The following is a 17,854-nucleotide window of genomic DNA, read 5'->3' on the forward strand; positions in this document are numbered from 1 at the left end:
ACTCAGAATTTCGATTCAGTAGGTCGGGGTGGGGCCTGAGAATGTGCATTTCTAACAGGTTCCCAGGTGATGCTGAAACTGCTGATCAGGGGACCACATTTTGAGAACCATGGGCTTAAAGAAGTTTCTGTCTTTGCCCTGGACAGTTTTGCTCAATGATTAGAGCGTTGGCCTGCGGACCAAAGAGTCGCAGGTTCGATTCTGCTCAAGGACATGTACCTTGGTTAGGGTTTAGTCCTGGCCCTTGTTGGGGCCTTGTGGGTGCAACCAGTCGATGTGTCTCTCTCACATTGATGTTTCTCTCTCTCTCCCTCACTCTCTATCTGAAGATAAATGGAAAAATATCCTCAGGTGAGGATTGAAAAAAAAAGAAGCTTCTGTCTGTGTTTCCTAGCAGTCCGGGGTAGGGGTGCTGGGTCAGCAGTGGTCTGAGCCCCTCAGTCTCCCAGGAACCCGGGCTGGCAGTGGCCCCTCTGTCTTCAGTGGGTGTTCTCCCAAAGTCGCTTTTGTCTCTGACATTGCAGCCTGGATATTTGACACGTCATTTACGCTCACAATTCACTCCTAACTGCTGGAGAGGGCGGTAAAGCAGCCTTTGCCTGGGCAGCCAGTTCTCGGCTCTAACTCTGTTAGTGGTGGAGGGGAGACCGGCCACACATGGCTCGTGAGTAACACCGCTCGAGCGAGCCGAGGGCGCGCATCGTGTCCGGCTCCTGCTCAAAATCTCTGATGGATCCGCAGCACCTGCTACATCAAAAACAAACTTTTTAGCTTCCATGCCGGGCTTTCTTCACTGTGGCTCTCATTTGTGCTCTTTCCCTCTCTGGTCTGCCTAGGCAGAGTCAAGCTGGACTAATCTATGTTAACTGAATTCACTGCAGGTTTTCCAGCCTCTGGGATGGTTCTGTGCTGCGTTGGTACATGGTCACCCTCCAGCTCTGCCTCTGCCTCACTCTGTCACCCCTACTGGGTGCGATCTCGCCCTTGTAATTTCCACAGTGCTTTCTCTGTTAGATAAATTGGGAGGGAGGGAGGGGGAGAGAAAGAGAGAAACGTCAACGTGAGAGAGACACATCGAGTGGTTGCCTCCTGCATGACCCCGACCAGGGCGAGGATCGAACTTCAACCCAGATAGGTGCCCTTGGCCCGGAACCGAACCCGCAACCTTCGGTCTGCAGGCCTATGCTCGTAACTGCTGAGCCAAATTGGCCAGGGTCAGAGTGCTTTTTGTATGAAGGTGGTCACCTAAATTTTGTTTTTCCTGTAGTTAGTTACATATTTGACGTACCCCAATGTTTTAATGTCAATGAATTGAGGGCATAGGCTCTTCTTCAGTGTTCAGCTCTTCTTCAGAGCAGTGCATAGCACATCGTTGATACTCAGAGATTACTGGCGGGTTAATAAAAATTTAATGTTTCAAGGAACAGCTCTCAAATGACTCCAAAATATCTGGAGATTGTGACAAAATATGTATCAGATTTCCCAACAGCCACCAGTCGTGAACCATGTCTATGATAACATTTATTCCTTTGGAGAAATTTCTTTGTGGTTTTTCACTCTTTTTTAACATGTTAAAGCCATGAGAACAGCAGGTCTAACTTATTTTCCATTTTGCTACTCATTTACAGATCTCAGAAAATTTTCACTGTGACCTGAACTCTGACCAGTTCAAAGGATTTCTGCGTGCCCACACACCCTCTGTGGCCCCATCGAGTCAGGCAAGATCTGCGGTATTCTCAGTCACCTACCCATCCTCAGACATCTACCTGGTAGTCAAGGTAAACACAATCTGATTCATTCATTCTGATGTTCCCATTTTGGCATTATTCCCAGTGCATGTATCAGGTACAAGAGGTGTTAGAACATATCTCGCTGTTTTCTGTGAGACTCACTTTGTTTCCTTCTCAACTTACCCAGTTTCCTTTACAAGAAAATTCTATGTTGAATACTAGAACAGTTATAGGTTTGGGAATCATACAGTCCTAGTTTGGAATCCTGGCTTTGCAACCTGGTCGTTACATGACTTTTGGGGCAATTACCTAACCTTTCTGAGACTTAGTTTGCTCATCTGTAAAGTGGGGATAATAATGCCACCCTCACTGGGTAGTTGTGATTACAAAATAAAGCTTAGCACATTATAAACACCCTTCCTCCTCACCAAGGAAAGCACCCTTGGCTGTCCAGCTCTGGGAGGCTGCTGCTATCTCAGATAGAGTTTCCTAATGATGTTCATGTTTTTCTAGAGGCCCATAGTTAAATGACCACAAGTCCAGGCTCTGACAATTTGAGGTATGGGCTATATTTTCCAAGTTTCATTCCTTTTTATCACCATCTCATGGACTATGTCTAGGGAGAATCAAAAATCTCTAGGGCAGTTATATGTAGAAGGAGCTTCATTCTAGGCTATACTCTTTGCTGATGTAGGAAAGCCAGAGATTTTCTCTGCACACCAAAATAACTGGTTAGAAATTAACAACAAACATTGAGTATTTTACCTACCTTAAGTGAGATAATCCATATCTTTGACTCTACTCAAAAATTTAAAAAATAATAATAAAATAAAATCAGGTGATTTGATTTCATGAACACTCAGAATTCCAGGTTTGATGTCCATTATCTCATGAGTCTTCCATGATCCCAGGGGAGTAGCATAAAGATTTCAAAGAATCTAGGTGACTTGCAAGTCACTTAACAAGTAGCATATGTCTTTCTATTCTAGCTTCCTTTCCTCCAATTCACCAAACTCTGAAAGGCTACAGTATCTTAAATGGAACATATGGAAGCTTATGGAAGCTATAATTAAAACTCTGTTGCTAAAAAGACGTGTCTTTTGTTGTCAAACTTTAATGTATGTCCTTTATCTTGCAATATTCCTTAGACATATAGGAAAATTATCTTACCACTCTGGAGGCCCTAGAGTTAAATTCCCAATTCTCTCTCAGCCTGGGAAAGCAGCGCTAGTTCTCCAGAGCCCAATTTTACTTCAAACGCCACATCTCAGTGGATGAGTTTATTTTGGTTAATCCGTAGTACTGTGCTAAATACCAGCAGTTACCTATGGATTCTGTTACTTACTAAAATACATTCAAAACTTTCGAATGTCTAAATGCATTCATTTGGCAAAAAACAAAATGAACAAACAAACAAAAAAAAACCTTTCTCTTAGTGGTCTGAATTTAGTTAAGACATTTGAATCTATTCAGACAGTTTCTGGTTTGCTTCTGATATGTCTTTCTTTTCCGTAATGCCATAGTGTAGCTTCTTTTCCTCTGAATAGATAATAAATGATGTAGGAATATTGAGCACATCTATCCAGGCTGTTGCCATTCAATAAAGAGAGCCTTCTTTCTTATTTTTGTTGTCAAGCTGAACACTGGGATATTAACTGTATTTAGGTAGAGTTACCAGGTTTAGTATTGCATAGGACATTGCTTTAAGGGGTTATTTCAGGCTTAACGGTTTTGTTTCTCACCTGAAGGATGGAGAGTTAGGATGAGAGCAAATCTGGTGTAAAACTTTAAAAACAGACATGCCAGGCATTGAACCAGACCCTCTCAAATAGAACAGAGGGTAGCCTTTTACCTTAAAAAATTTCCAGGTAATTCTATGTTCCTTTCCCCTACCTACCACACTTATGAGGACCCAAAGTCATTTTACCCATAAATCATGAAGGACCATATAGTAGGCTGTCATTGCAGCCTGCAGCTTCTTCTCTCAAAGTAGCTGAGCAAAGGGAATGGTAGCTGCTGGTCAGTTTGGATGTGAATTTTCCCACGTCCAGATTCCGGACATCCCTCTCCTATGGATTCCACACTGTACTAATGCATGAAGCTATGATATTCCATTCCGTGCTTCAGGTCCTAGTGAAAAGGTTCATTGTCTCTGTTCAAAGTCTACTTTAAAACCACATTTTAATGTATTGATTTCATGGGAAAAGTTGCTTCCTTCCCATTTGCTCTACGAGCTCCTGACTGTGAGCTTCAGGAGAGTGGGGACCGGGTTCACTGTGTTCACCACCTTATGTCCCTAGCAGCCACCACATGGAAGATACCCAACAAATGTTTTTGGAATGAATGAGTAAGTGAATGATTGCCGACTAACAGGAATACCCGACTCTGGCTCTAGTGTTATGTGTCTGTGTTCTCAACCTGGGGTATCTCTCAGCGGGGTCAGCTTTCTCTTCATGCTCTGGCCATGGGAAGGGGTTTTAAATGTCTTTTATGAGAAGAGAGACATCTTGCTTGCAGTGTCCCTGAAATAGATGTCCTTTGAGCAGTCCCATGTCCCTTCCTTTGAAACTCCATTAAACACCCTCCATCACTAGTGCATTTCTGGTTCACATTCTTTGCACCTAACTGATAATACCTGTTAAGAAGGTGTGCCTATTGGAATATGTTAACCCAGTTTTCTTCAAGAATCGTCTCAACTAATGATACAGACAACGGGACAAAACCACTTGTTTTTCTCAACATTTAAGCTAAATTAAATTTTCTTTGAATAGAGAGGGTTAGGAAATTTCCATTTTCTCCTTTTCTGTCTCCTAAATATGTTGCCCAAATTTATGGCTAGCCAGATCCTCTACCTGCAGCCTACCTGGAGAAGACGTTTGACCATGGTGGCATCCCAGGTCAGCAGTGAGCAAGGGGGCAAGCTGCACCATCCCGCTGCCCTGGGTGTCTGTCCAGGTCTGTTAAATCCAGAGAAGCAGCCCTAATAGGAAATACATGGGAGACTATTACAGATCATTTATTCTGTTCCTTTATTCATTTTATGGAAGGTTTGAGTTCCCAACCTGACTTTTACAGAGGTCATATCTCTTTTTAACATTGTAAGCAATAATAAGGAAAATGAGCTTTTCACTTCCTACATATGTCTCATGGGTTTTGTTTTATAAAATAACTTTTATTGTGTTTTTATTGTAGGCATAATGCATGTTTATTGTTTTAAAAATGGAAAATACATATAAGCAATAGGAATAAAATAAACACAGCACATAATCCCATCATACAAAAATAACTATTAGCATTAGCTGCGTATCTGCTGTCGTCCTTTTAATATGCCTTTATGATATTTTATAAAACTATATAGTACTTTTCATACTAATTTTTAAATAAAAGAACATAACTCATAGACATATTCCCATATCATAAAATACTGTCACAAACCTAATCTTGATGGTTACATAGATTCTGAAATGTGGATGCAATTTATTTACTTTGTTTTCATATTATTTTTGTTGGTAGATTGAAAAAGTTCTCCAGCAGGGAGAGATTGGAGACTGTGCAGAACCCTACATGGTCATCAAAGAAAGTGATGGTGGAAAGGTATGATATTTTGAGTGTCGCAAAATGGTGACATCTTAGAATAAGCAGATATTTTTCAGAAGTGTTCCACAGTACAATGGGGTTAGTCCACAATATGTTTACATATGAGACACTAGTAAATTGTACTTAAACCAGAAAAGAAAGAGAAACTGGTTATTGATGATAACCTTTTTTTAAATTTTTTTATTGATTTTAGAGAGGGAGGAATGGCAAGGGAGAAAGAGATAGAAACATTGATGAGAGAGAACATCAATTGGCCTTCTCCTGCCTGCCCCCCACTGGGGATTTAGCCTACAACCTGGGCATGTGTCCTGACCGGGAATCAAACCGGCGACCTCTTGGTGCATGGGTCAACGCTCAACCACTGAGCCACACCGGCCGGGTGTTTGATAATAACTTCTTAAAGAAATACTTTTTTTAACTCAACAAATGATGATATACACACTATCGTCTAATGGTACAACTTACCTAGGGCAATGCCACACCTTGTTGCCTTGGTTCTGAGGCTCTGGCCCAGATGGTGGGGAGGGCCCCAGAGACCCGGGAAACCAAACGGTGGCCGAGCTCTTCTGGCTCCTCTCAACAGCATGGGCCCTGCCCTTCCTAGTGCGCATGTTTGGAAACAGGCTGAGATTACTTCCCGCCACAAATTCACTAGGACCACACGGGTACCGAGCCTGTGGACAGGACTTCTTCTCTCAGCACCCAAGATGATTTTTAAAGCATGGCTTTTTTGGACTAAGACTCACCTAATCAGCATCCTACAGACTTATAATTTTCAAATAAAATTTATTGAACTCAAAATATTTGTTTAAATCTACCTTTTATTCTGGACTTAGAAAGAGCACCTTGGAAGTGTTGGAAACCTAATAAGGAAATGATAAGGAAACTTTATGGATATTTCTGAACTTTTCCAAGGCAACTTTTGAAAAAAAAAAAAAAAAACAGGCTCTCGTGAGAGCTTGGTAGATGATATATAAAACTTTTTATCTTAAGATGCTCATGAAAACTCAAGTCAAGTAACTAGCCCCTACAACTGGCTCTTGCTGATTAAGTTGTATAATAAACCTTGGACTTTTTTTTTTAGCTGAAGGGGTATGTCATAGTCAAATGTAGCCTTGGCTCAGACTTCTCCTTTTCCAGTCTGTATTTCCCTGCCAGACGTCTGCCCCAGTCCTGCCATTATTCTGCCTGTCACTCTTTTTGATCAGTAGGGTGGGGATTTTGAAAGTGCCTGTCATATCCATGGCGGGGCAGCTGCTAGGTGCTGGTGCCTTATTGTTTGTCTCTGCTGGTCTCTCCATTTTCCTCTAGAGTAAAGAAAAGATTGAAAAACTAAAACTTCAAGCTGAAGCCTTCTGCCAGCGTCTGGGGAAATACCGGATGCCCTTCGCCTGGGCTCCCATAAGCTTAACCAGCTTCTTCAATGTCTCCACCCTGGAAAGGGAGGTAACCGATGCGGAGTCCATGGTTGGTAAGATTTCCAGCTGCAGCGGGAAGGGGGGGCTGCCCATTCACCAACTCAGGTCAACTGCTTAGTAGTGGGGGCTTGGGGTACAGTACGGTGTGGGAAAGGGGAAAGAAGAGGAGATTAATAGGTTGAAACACTATTATGGCTGGAATACAAATGCATGATTAGATAATGAATCCCCCAAATTATCATGAATGTTTGTGGAGTTTAAATATGCTCGTATAGTAAGATATTTGGTTGGAATTTTCTGGACAGTTTGACCCTTTAAAAACTTAATTTTAAGTAGCCATCTCTTCTTAAAAGTAAAATTCTTCAACATAACAAGAAAATATAATAACCATGTATATATAGTGTGTTAAACAAAGGCACCAAGCTTGGCTCCAAAACACAAGAGATGCTGTCACAGAGGTTTTGAAAAGCAAAACTCCGGTTTCTCAGCAAACTTTCCAGTCCCTTAATGTTTATTTTGCCAACTGGGATGAAAATGTGGATGCCAAAAGAATATTTAGTTACTATTTTAATTTATATAGCATGTGTCTTTTTCATCACCTCACCCGTGGTCTGAATCCTTCATTCGTAGAACAGATTGAATATGAAACTATTCAAGAGGGTTATAGAATTTTCAAGTAGACCAACCCCTACTTGTGACAGAGTTTCTGTTTTCCTACAAGGCTTTGGGTCCAGCAAATATTTAAGTTGAGAGAGTCACATTTCTCATGCATTCCTCAGCTCCGCCACTTCTGAAACGGTGCCCTCGCAGAGGAGTGGAGGAAAGGGTGTTTGGTTATTGCTGCTGCTATTCTGGAGTTATTGCGTAATTACCGGTCAGAACTCGTGGACTATTTCTGATCTGTCAGTTACACACCTCACTTTAGCGCATCCTGACCTTCACACCACGATGCTTTTTTATTTTATTTGTTTTGTTTTTTTATCCTCACCTGAGGACACTTTTGCATTTATCTTCAGATAGATTGAGAGGGAGAGAAGGGGGAAGAGAGATATAGAAACATCAATGTGAGAGAGACACATCGACTGGTTGCCATGCACAGGACCCCAACCAGGGCCAGGGACAAACTGCAATTGAGGTACGTGCCCTTAGCAGGAACTGAACCCGGGCCTCTCTGGTCTACGGGCTGATGCTCCAACCGCTGAGCCAAACTGGCCAGGGCCACAATGTTTTTTTTTAAATGCCAGCCTCTGTGTAGACCCAGGTGGCATTATTTGAAAGAGTTATGCACGGAGCCTAGAGGATAGCATAAATGGGATGTATCCATAAGTTCAGGCATAGGGCTTGCTGAGGCTTTAGTAGTCTCTAGGTCAAGGATAAATTAACTTCACTCCAGAGGCTGGTTTTTAAGAAACAACCAGAGAGCCAGCGTGGCAAGTTTAGATGGCACTGGTGGCAAGAAGTTCCAGTTCAGTGTCGCTGCAAGAATGAAGGATAAGAGAATATTCAAAGACAGGGTTGGACGTATTAGAGTTCTAAGCAATATGACGCTTCACAACAGAACCCCTGAGTTTTGCAGTAGAAAAGCAACACAATCCTCCCCTAAATCTCAAAATGGGATAAGAAGCAACTAAGCAGAGTGTTAGAACCCCAGCCCAGGCTCGGGTGTGGCTCAGGGTTCTAATCCCCGTCACGCAGGTCAGTGGGTCTGCCTGCCCGGTCCACACAGTGAGAGCAGAAGAAAGCTGGGATTCAGAGTCCACTCAGGCCGCCCCTGACTGTAAGCATAGTTGGGTCACCATTCCAAATGCCTTCAAGGGCATTTGAGTACATGCTTCTCTCAAAGGAATGAAAATGTAAAAATAAAACAAAAACAAACACGGTTGACTAAATAAAGCATATCTGCACAACCGGTTCGCTGCAGTCCTGGACCCTGCTGGGTGGCGTCGGGCCTGCCCCTGCACGGGGGGACTGCAGCTGCTCGTGGCCCCTCCTCTCTGGGCAGAGGAGGGTTAGGGGCTCTGACGGGGGGGCTACGAAAGGTAGGGGGTCAGTGGAGGGAAATCTTTATTCAAAACTAGAATGGCCGTGTTCAGTGTTCTTGTTCGGTGACTTTCAACGTATCTTATACCTGGTAAAGTTAATAACTGCTGTGCATTCAAACTGAAAGGCGAACTTGAGAATGACATTTGTTTTTCTTAAAGGAAGAAATTCTTTGGTTGAGCGGAGAACCTTGTCCCAGTCAAGAAGGCTTTCTGAAAGAGCCCTCTCCTTGGAGGAAAACGGGGTTGGATCCAACTTCAAGACCACCCCCATCACCATTAGCAGCTTTTTCAAGCAGGTATCTCTTCATGTGACAGTGCGTGTGGGTTTGTCCCATAATATCATGGGTTTGGGAGCCCAAAGGGGTAGTAAATGTAGTGAATGAGAGAACCAGCTAGTTCACCTCACCAAACCTAAACCTCAGTATCTACAGAGCAAGGACGGTGGTGCCAGCTCCATGTGGCTCTGGGAGGGTTGGATGACATGCAGCAGGTAAAGTTCTGCCCCGAGTACCTGGGGTATAGCCAGTGCTCAGTCAGTGCTGGCTTTCAGCTGAGAGAAGGGCTTGCTCCCACTCATACAAACCATCCTATTTGAACTGTCCTGGTCAATGCACTTATCAGGCTATGAAAACAGTCTGGCTGAAACATTGTTCCCCCTTGGTGCCGGGGTTTCCTGGCCTGGCTGATGTCCTCCCTCACCACTGTTCCACGCAGGGCTGCCCTGCTTGCTCAGAGAGGGTGACCATTGCAGATGGCGCTCTTTGTTAGCTCAGTCAACGCTGAGACTTTAAAAAACAAAGAATATCCTAGAGCAATCAAATTCACAGAGGCAGAAAGCAGAGTGATGGTGGTCAGGGGCTGGAGGAAGGGTGAGTAGGGAGTTGTTATTGAAAGGGTACAGAGTTTCAGTTTTGCAAAATGAGGGTCCTAGAGATTGGTTGCACAACATTGTAAGTGTACTTAACACTACGGAACTGAACACTCAGAAATGGTTAAGGTGGCAAATTTTATATTATGTGCATCTTTATCACAAAAATAACACACAAAACTTTAGCCTTGGTTTGACTCTGTTTTAAAATATGTTCCATAGCTCAGTCTTCCTGGGCATTTCAAGGATCATGTTGATAAACTGGAGTGCAGAAAGGATGTTGGGGGTCTGTGCACCATGCCACACAATAGCGTGGGGCTGAACGGGTTTCCATCCCACATATACTTCCGATTGTATTAACATGGGGGGCAAAGAGCTTGACTCAACTAAGTCTGGATTTTCTCATCTGTACTTGGGAATAAGATACACCTACCTACCTGTCTTACCGGCTGTTGCAAGGATCAGAGCTCTTGCTTGCGATTGCCTTGGTAGAATAGGTATCCCATGCAGGCACGTGGAGCGTGTATTTATGCTTAGCCCTCTTAGTTAAGACGAATGTGAAACAATGAGGATGGGGGAAGGAGGGAAAGAGGCTTTGAAGAAGGAAGTAAACTGATTCTGTATTATTCCAGGAAGTAAAGCAAGCATCAGTGGCCTTAAGTTATAGGGGAGTGCTCTTGGCTGATTTCCAATGGTCAAATAGACTTTCTTAGAACACAGTAGAAACCCCGTCCCCAGAAGAGTTGATAAGACCCTGAGTGACAGCAAGTCCAGGAGGAAGAGAGAAGGAATATTTGACAAGAGGTTGAACTAAATGACTTCAGCATTGCCTTAATCTTATTGTCTATGAAAGGTGTGCAAAAATAAAAGATAAAGATAAAAATCTTCCCATAAATCATTGGTACTTACCCCAGGGGTCACTGGTACATCTATACTAACCTTGACCTCTCTCGGCAGGAGGGAGATCGCCTCAGTGATGAAGACTTATTCAAGTTTTTGGCTGACTACAAAAGGTCTTCATCCTTGCAGAGAAGAGTCAAGTCAATTCCAGGTATAGACGGCTGTCTTCTCCTCGTGAGCTGTGCCCGCACCATTTATGATTAGACACCATATTTGCCTGCTGCAACAATGTATACAGTTATGTGTACAAAATCAAGTGTGGGATTTTACATCAGGAGCTGAGTCTCAATTGGCCTACTTTTTGGAAACTCTATCAATCGTTTCTATTCTATTAAAGGATTAAGTCTGTAAATAAACATACTTCATTTAGACCTGGTTTCTCAGATAATTGTTTGAACAGAGGAGCGGCCTTTTTTATCATGTAAAACATTGTGTGAAACTCAGTGTAACAAGGAAAGTGAAAGTGAGATGCTTCATGGAAGGTGAGGGCAGCTTCCTTGTCCTCAGTGTAACCACCTCTGAAGCGCAGCACCCTGGGGTGCCAGAGAACCCAGTTCGGGAACCACCACTATTATAGTGTGCTATTCTGGAAGGGGCTTTAAAGATCCTCTCACCTATTTCTATTTATTCTACAATGTCTTGCTTTTTTAATTCCTAGAAAAGAAATCTCAAAAGTTGTCACGAAATGCTTTTTTCTCCAGCTTTGGGAAATTATCTGGGAATTTCAAAACTCTCACACTCCCACAACTTATCCATGTTTTCATAAGAGAAACACACTACAATGATTTTTCTGGGTTCCTTGCTGACACCACAGCGTCTTTATTGAAGCCCTCCCGTGTTCTCTCTTCAGGCTTGCTCAGGCTCGAGATTTCTCCGGCTCCAGAGACAATGAATTGCTGTCTGACTCCTGAGCTACTGCCAGTGAGACCCTTTGCTGAAAACCGGACACGTCCACAAAAAGAGATTTTGGAATTTCCAATCCGGGAAGTGTATGTCCCTCATACTGTGTACAGGTAAGACACCAAGGCTCTTGGGAACCACGGAACCCACATTTGCAGTTCTGTTTGGATGATGTCCTCATCATCCTAGTTACTAAGTTTTAGGGGAAATGAAATATGATGTTTACATAACTATAGATAATCACTGGATCACATTCTAAAAATAAGTATCTAATTTTCTTTAACAAGAAAGTGTTATTTCAGTCATAATTGTAGTGGGCATATTCCTTCCAGAAATGAAAAAAAATCCTCCTAATCATTACCTTGGTTTTCCTATGAGCAGAAGGATGTATTAGCGAGAGAGCAATATGACCAAAAATGTTCTCAGTGTCTACAAGACAGGTTTTTCACGTTGAGACCAGCTCTGTCCAATAGAATTTACAGCAATAATAGAAATGTTCTATATGTTTGCTGCCCGATACATTAGCTACTAGCCACATGTGGCCATTCAGCATTTGAAATGTGACTAGGGCAATGGAAGAACTGAAATTTTAATTTTGTTCAACTTAATCTGAATTTAAATTCAAGTGGTTGTAAGTGGCTGGTGGCTGCCATATTGGACAGCATGGAGCAGGACAGTAAAAGCCTAGTAGTCAGGCTGCCTCGGTTTCTTGGAGGTCCTTTACCCCGGCCTGGGAGGGAACTTGTCAACATACATCTGCCAAAGCCATTGCTGCTCACGTATTTTAGTTTTTATTTCGAGAAGATTTTTTTAATGCAGAGAAGAATGCTGTAACAAGTATCTTTTGTCCACCATCTGGAAATGACTTGTGTGTGTGTGCGTGCGTGCGTGTGTGTGTGTGTGTGTGTGTGTAAAACCGTACTGATTAAGGTAAAGTTCTCTTTATCCCCAGTCTCTAGTCACAGACTTCTACCTTGCCACCCAAACATCAGTGATGAACTTATGTCCTTTCTTCCATGTCCTTCTGTTTCACACACATATGTATATATGTATGTATGTATGTATCTTTGAACACCAAATGGTATCATTTTTACATTCATTTTTAATGTCCATAAATGGCTGCACGCTATGTGTGCATATACTGCACTCTTCATTCAACAGTATGATTTTTTCTTTTTTGTTTAAGTGTTACTGTGGACTCATGAATTTTATTGATTTGATGTGTTACACTCAGTTACAGTCATTATCGTTTTTAGTTACTTAGATTTTCACAAATTTAATGAATGGGAATTACTTGACAGCTTATATTTTAGAAACATTAATATTGATTTATATAGAGCTTTGTCATTTTTAACTGCTGAATAGTATTCCTTTGTGTAAAGAGGAATTCTTTTTCCATTTCTTTTTTTTTTCTTTCTCTCTCTTTTGATAGACATTTATGTTTTTTTCCAATCTGAGGTTCTTACAGTGTTCAGTGAGAATTTTGTCTTTGTCTCTCTGTGCACATGTGTGAATATTTTCCTAAAAGTGAAATTACTGGGTCACATTGATATACATTTTAAGCTTTATTTATCCTGCCACTTTTTTCCAAAACTGTACCAGTTTGCAATCCTTCCAGTGGTATAAGAGAGTTCTGATTCCCCCAGACCCTCACCATACTTTCCAGTATGATTTATGTATATGTGGGACTGCAATGCAAAGAATTTCAGAACTTACTACACCCACATTGCCAGATGCATACAATTGAGACCCACACAGGATAAGTGAGTGGTTCACTAAGGTCCAAACTACACTGAGACATACAAACAACTATCCACACAATTAGAAATGGACCTCTTCCCTTCAATATTGGTGAAGTACACATCTTTCCCCCACTTAATCCTTTCTGAAGCAGCTCTTCATTTTCTATCCCTTAAATATTAACTCAGCCCTAGCCTCGCACCTAGAGAAATAAGCATTCCTAGGATGTAAAATTTCAGTTCTCCATTCCCTAGAGAGAGATGAAGGTATGAAAACGTTTGCTTATGGATGCTGTGTTTGTATCTTTAGAAACTCCATCCTATAATTGGAAAAAATGCATGTGGAATTGAAATAAACTTGCACCAAATGAATTCTATAGTTATTCAACTTCCCCTCAGCATTTAATTACCCATGGGAAGCATTTACAACTTTCTCTACTCCTTGCTGCAAGCATTACCCTTAATTACATCACAGCAGGACTGGGCATGCATTCGTGTGCCCGATGATCAGAAATGGAGGCTGCAGGGAGACAAGCCTGGAAGGGCTCCTGTAGACCCAGCTAGGCTTCATGAGAAACGGACCCACCGGTGCAAAGTGAATATCCGTTAAGCTGTTCTGTACACTATAGAAATACAAGGCCACCCATAAAAAAAACCCAAGTTGCTACCCTCAGGAACGATAGGAGAAAACACTGCTCTCCAGTTTGGTCATAGCGCCTTCTCTTGGCTCCCAGCCCACCCTAGTTTATACCTTGTTTTAGGAACAAGAACGGTAGTGAACTTGGTTTAGAATCTTACTTCGTAAAAATGTCAAGGAATTTAGAGAGCATCTCGTCTAAATCTCCCAAGTTGCCGTTAAATTTTTACTAATTCTTCTCCAGACCTCGCACACTTTACAGCGGTTTTGTTTCGGTTGGTGTTGACAGTACCAACCTAGACAAATTCTCCCTAGACCTCCACTGCCATTCCACAGAATGGAAATGGAAGACTCAAGTGAGGCAGGAACCCCAGGTCAAATCGGTAGGTTGACTAATTTTGCCTTTGGTGACCTCGTCTACTCATTTCTGTCCATTTTCCCTTCTTTTTCTTCCTTGTCATCTCCCTGTACCTCAAAAAACGTAAAGCCTTGACTTTTTTACCCCCTCCTGCCTGAACATCAAAGTCTCTTTTCTAGCAAAGGTCTCTTGATTTGTCTAGATTATGGTGTCAGTAATAGGTATGACCTAATGTCTTGTCTCTCCCAAGAGTGTTATTTCAGTAGGGACAGCAGTTCCTATTTGATTTAGAAAAGTTTTCCTTCTACTTAGTTGAATTCTAGACATCTTTCTAAGGGTTTGGTAAGTAAGGTAACTTTCCCTGTTGATATTGCTGTTTCCATGACTCTAATCCTGGTCACATCTATGTCCCTTTAAGGAAAGCAAATAAATCAAAATTAAGATGTCCAGAGCAGATAAATTCAGGGATAATTCTTTGTTTAATAAAGGATTCACCTAATGAATATAAAATACGGTTTGAGCCCTGGCCGGTTTGGCTCAGCGGTTAGAGCATTGGCCTGCGGTCCCGAGAGACCCGGGTTCGGTTCCCGCTAGGGGCGCGTACCTCGGTTGCAGTTTGTCCCCGGCCCTGGTTGGTTGTGCGGGTGGCAGCCACTCGATGTGTCCCTTTCACATCGATGTTTCTCTCTCTCTCTCTGTTCCTCTCTCTCCCTCCCACTCTACCTGAACAAAAAGTGGAAAAATGTCCTCGGGTGAGGATTAAAAAATAAATAAATAAATAAATAAAATAAAATACGGTTTGACTTATAAAAAAATTTTTTTTCTTTATTGATTTTAGAGAGACAGGAGGAGACAGGGAGAGAGAGGTAGAAACATCAATGAAAGAGAACACCGACTGGCTGCCTCCTGCGTGCCCCCCAATGAGGATTTGGCCCACAACCTGGCCATGTGCCTTGACTGGGAATTGAACTGGCAACCTCTTGGTGCATGGGTCGATGCTCAACCACTGAGCCATACCGGCCAGTCTGACTTATAAAAATTTGATCCGTCCAAAACTTATGGAGAATATGTCTACTGGGCCAACGATACCTACAGTGACAAATCCAGGATTCAAATTTCAAACTTGTGTTCTTTTAACATAAACTGCAGCGCTCCCCTGGGTGGAGGGAACTATTACCTGGATCTGATGGCAGATGTTGTCTGGCCTTAGTGCGAGTAGTGGCCAGAGTCACACATCACAGGACTCTAAGATGGGTGAACTTTCAACTTAACACCAACTGAGTAGAACTCAGGTTACTTTTCTCTCTCTTAAAGGAGCAAATGCCATGGAACCTCAAATAAAACTGGCTTAGGAGAGGCTGAAATTGCCTTCCCGCCCTCCGTCTCCCCGTTGTCCTACCTGCTCAGGTGCCTCCTCTGGTTGCCCTCCCCCTTCTGGTGCCCTCAGTCAGGGTCACCATGTTGTCCCACAGTGGGCACCGTTCACATCGTATTCTCTGTGGATGCTGGTGCCTCCACCTTATTCTTCCTGCTTTAAGGCGCAATCCAGATCAGTTATAGGAGGACTGTGCTGAACTCGGAAACATCCCCATGAACCAGTGACAAAACAAACACCTTCTCTAAGGCAAGAGATGAACTTCTAGAGGCAGAAGTGCTGATCCCAGGAATGGCCAGCATCTCCTAGGGCGGGAGCTTTGGCCTCTGCAGTGCTGTGGACCCCTCTCTCAGTTAGAGGTGTGGACCAGACAAGTGTTCCCTGAAACAGACCAGGCGAGAGCTTTTGCAGAATCCCAGAGGACAGTAATTCTGAAAGTAGAGCAGAGCAGCTGGGAAAAGTAGGCTGATCAATAGGATTACCCAAATCTGAATTTAGCATTCCTTTCTCCACGCCCAGATCAAGAAAACACTAGCTGTCAGCCCAGGAACACAGTTGGACCATTTCCTGGTTTATTGGCCATGTGGCCCAGCAGCTGGTAATGGAGACGCCAGCTGCGTTCTGGTGGGGGCAGAATAAAATCAGCACAGGCTGGGGCCGAGGCCTAGTGCGACCTTGAAGGGCATTTTATCCCGTGGCTGCCATGGGGGCATGTTTAGAGATCACAGGCGCCGAAGTTGTAATGAGCTTGTTAAGCTCCTTGCCATCCCCTTAACTGGTGATTACATTAGGGAATGCCACATAAAGAGCATTTTCATTTCTCATCCCAGCCCCTGAGAGCCTCTGAGGTCTTTTTATCCAATTATCAGGCTTGCTGTGGAGGACTGTGCTTGCCGAGAACAAGCCTATCAGTTGGAACATGATTTCTTTGATGGATAATTAGCTGTTTTCAGGCCTCCCTCCTCCTCTTCGGCTGAATGTTCTGAGACCAGAAGTCTACATTCCCAAAGCTATGCCTGATGACTGGTCTAATAGGGAGGTGCCTCCCGTGTCCCAGCGGAGTCCTGAGGAACACTACCAGGCAGCATCTGACAGGGGCAAGAAGAATGGCATAGAATAAATGTGCAAACCGATCCGGCGTGAATGCCTGGAAGTTGTAATGGAAAGAACAGGATTTCTAAGGAAAGGCATGAACCGGAAATAATTCTGGATGAGGTGCTTGGGAAGGAGTTGGGACAGAGGGAACAGAAGCTGTCCCTGAGAGGGACTTTTTCTTGTCCCAGGAAATGGAATGGACTCCCACCCTGAGCCCAGTGGGATCTTGTCACTGCCGCGGACGGTGGGGTGGGGGCAAACGTGGCTGAGCCTCAGAGTCTGTTGTGGAGCTTTATAAAAACACAAGTGTCCTTTTTGGAGACTTACCTACCTGGAGACGCCCATTCAGATGGTCTGGAGTCAGGCCTTGGGCCTCCTTTAAGAATCAAAGCTTCTGCCTCCCTTTTATGAAGTTCCTCCCAATGAGTTATTCTAATCTGTGGAGTCATGCAAAGGTCCATAGTGACGTCAGCCGCTGGAAACTCAGGGGTGAGGGCCATGCAGTTTCATCCACCTGACTTGGGAAGCAATCCCACGGTATGCAGGGGATCAGATAAGATGGATTTGGCAAAGAGCAAGTGCTTGTCTATCAAGAATCTGAGACGCGACAGGAAACCTCTTCACGTAAGGACAGTTTTTATGACGTAATGCTTCTCAGATGCTATAAGTACTCTGGTGCTGTTGCTAATTAATGATTGATAGGTTCCGATGTTTAGCCATGGCCTAAATCACTATCAAAACAATGCCTTACTTAACTCTCAAAATAATAACTTCCCATTCTTATTTGTTTCTTTAGTTGTTTGAACTTTAGTTTGGATTAGGTAGCTTATTCTAATGGTTCAAAATTATTAAAGTACAAAAATGCACAGTGAAAATTCGCTCTTCCATTTTTAAACTTTTTTTTAAAATTGATTTTAGAGAGGGAGGAAGGGGGAGGTAGAGAGAAATAAAAACATCGATGGGAGAGAACATCGATTGGCTGCCTCCTGTATGCCCCCCACTGGGGACCAGACCCACAACCTGGGCATGTGCCCTGACTGGGAATCGAACTGGCGACCTCTTGGTGCATGGGTTGATGCTCAACCACTGAGCCACACAGGCCAGACTCTCTTTCCTATTGTTAACCTCCAACCATCCAATTCCCCTCCTTGGAGACATCCTTTAAAATATATATTTGATTTTATTCATTTATTTA

At 43.1% G+C, this 17,854-nt stretch overlaps 1 protein-coding gene across 3 annotated transcripts in view; it reads left to right on the forward strand.

The window, feature by feature from the left end:
- DOCK8 (dedicator of cytokinesis 8) overlaps positions 1 to 17,854 on the forward strand; it is a 209,001-nt gene that overhangs the window by 97,688 nt on the left and 93,459 nt on the right. For all 3 annotated transcript variants that reach the window (XM_036261842.1, XM_036261841.1, XM_036261840.1), the window contains 6 exons: positions 1,629 to 1,778; positions 5,244 to 5,324; positions 6,639 to 6,798; positions 8,947 to 9,083; positions 10,613 to 10,706; positions 11,406 to 11,568. In XM_036261842.1, coding sequence (XP_036117735.1) covers positions 1,629 to 1,778; positions 5,244 to 5,324; positions 6,639 to 6,798; positions 8,947 to 9,083; positions 10,613 to 10,706; positions 11,406 to 11,568 — 785 coding nt within the window. The remainder of the gene's footprint in view (positions 1 to 1,628; positions 1,779 to 5,243; positions 5,325 to 6,638; positions 6,799 to 8,946; positions 9,084 to 10,612; positions 10,707 to 11,405; positions 11,569 to 17,854) is intronic.

Source organism: Molossus molossus, unplaced genomic scaffold (assembly GCF_014108415.1).
Source record: "Molossus molossus isolate mMolMol1 unplaced genomic scaffold, mMolMol1.p scaffold_m16_p_14, whole genome shotgun sequence".
In the NCBI taxonomy this organism is placed as follows: Eukaryota; Metazoa; Chordata; class Mammalia; order Chiroptera; family Molossidae; genus Molossus; species Molossus molossus.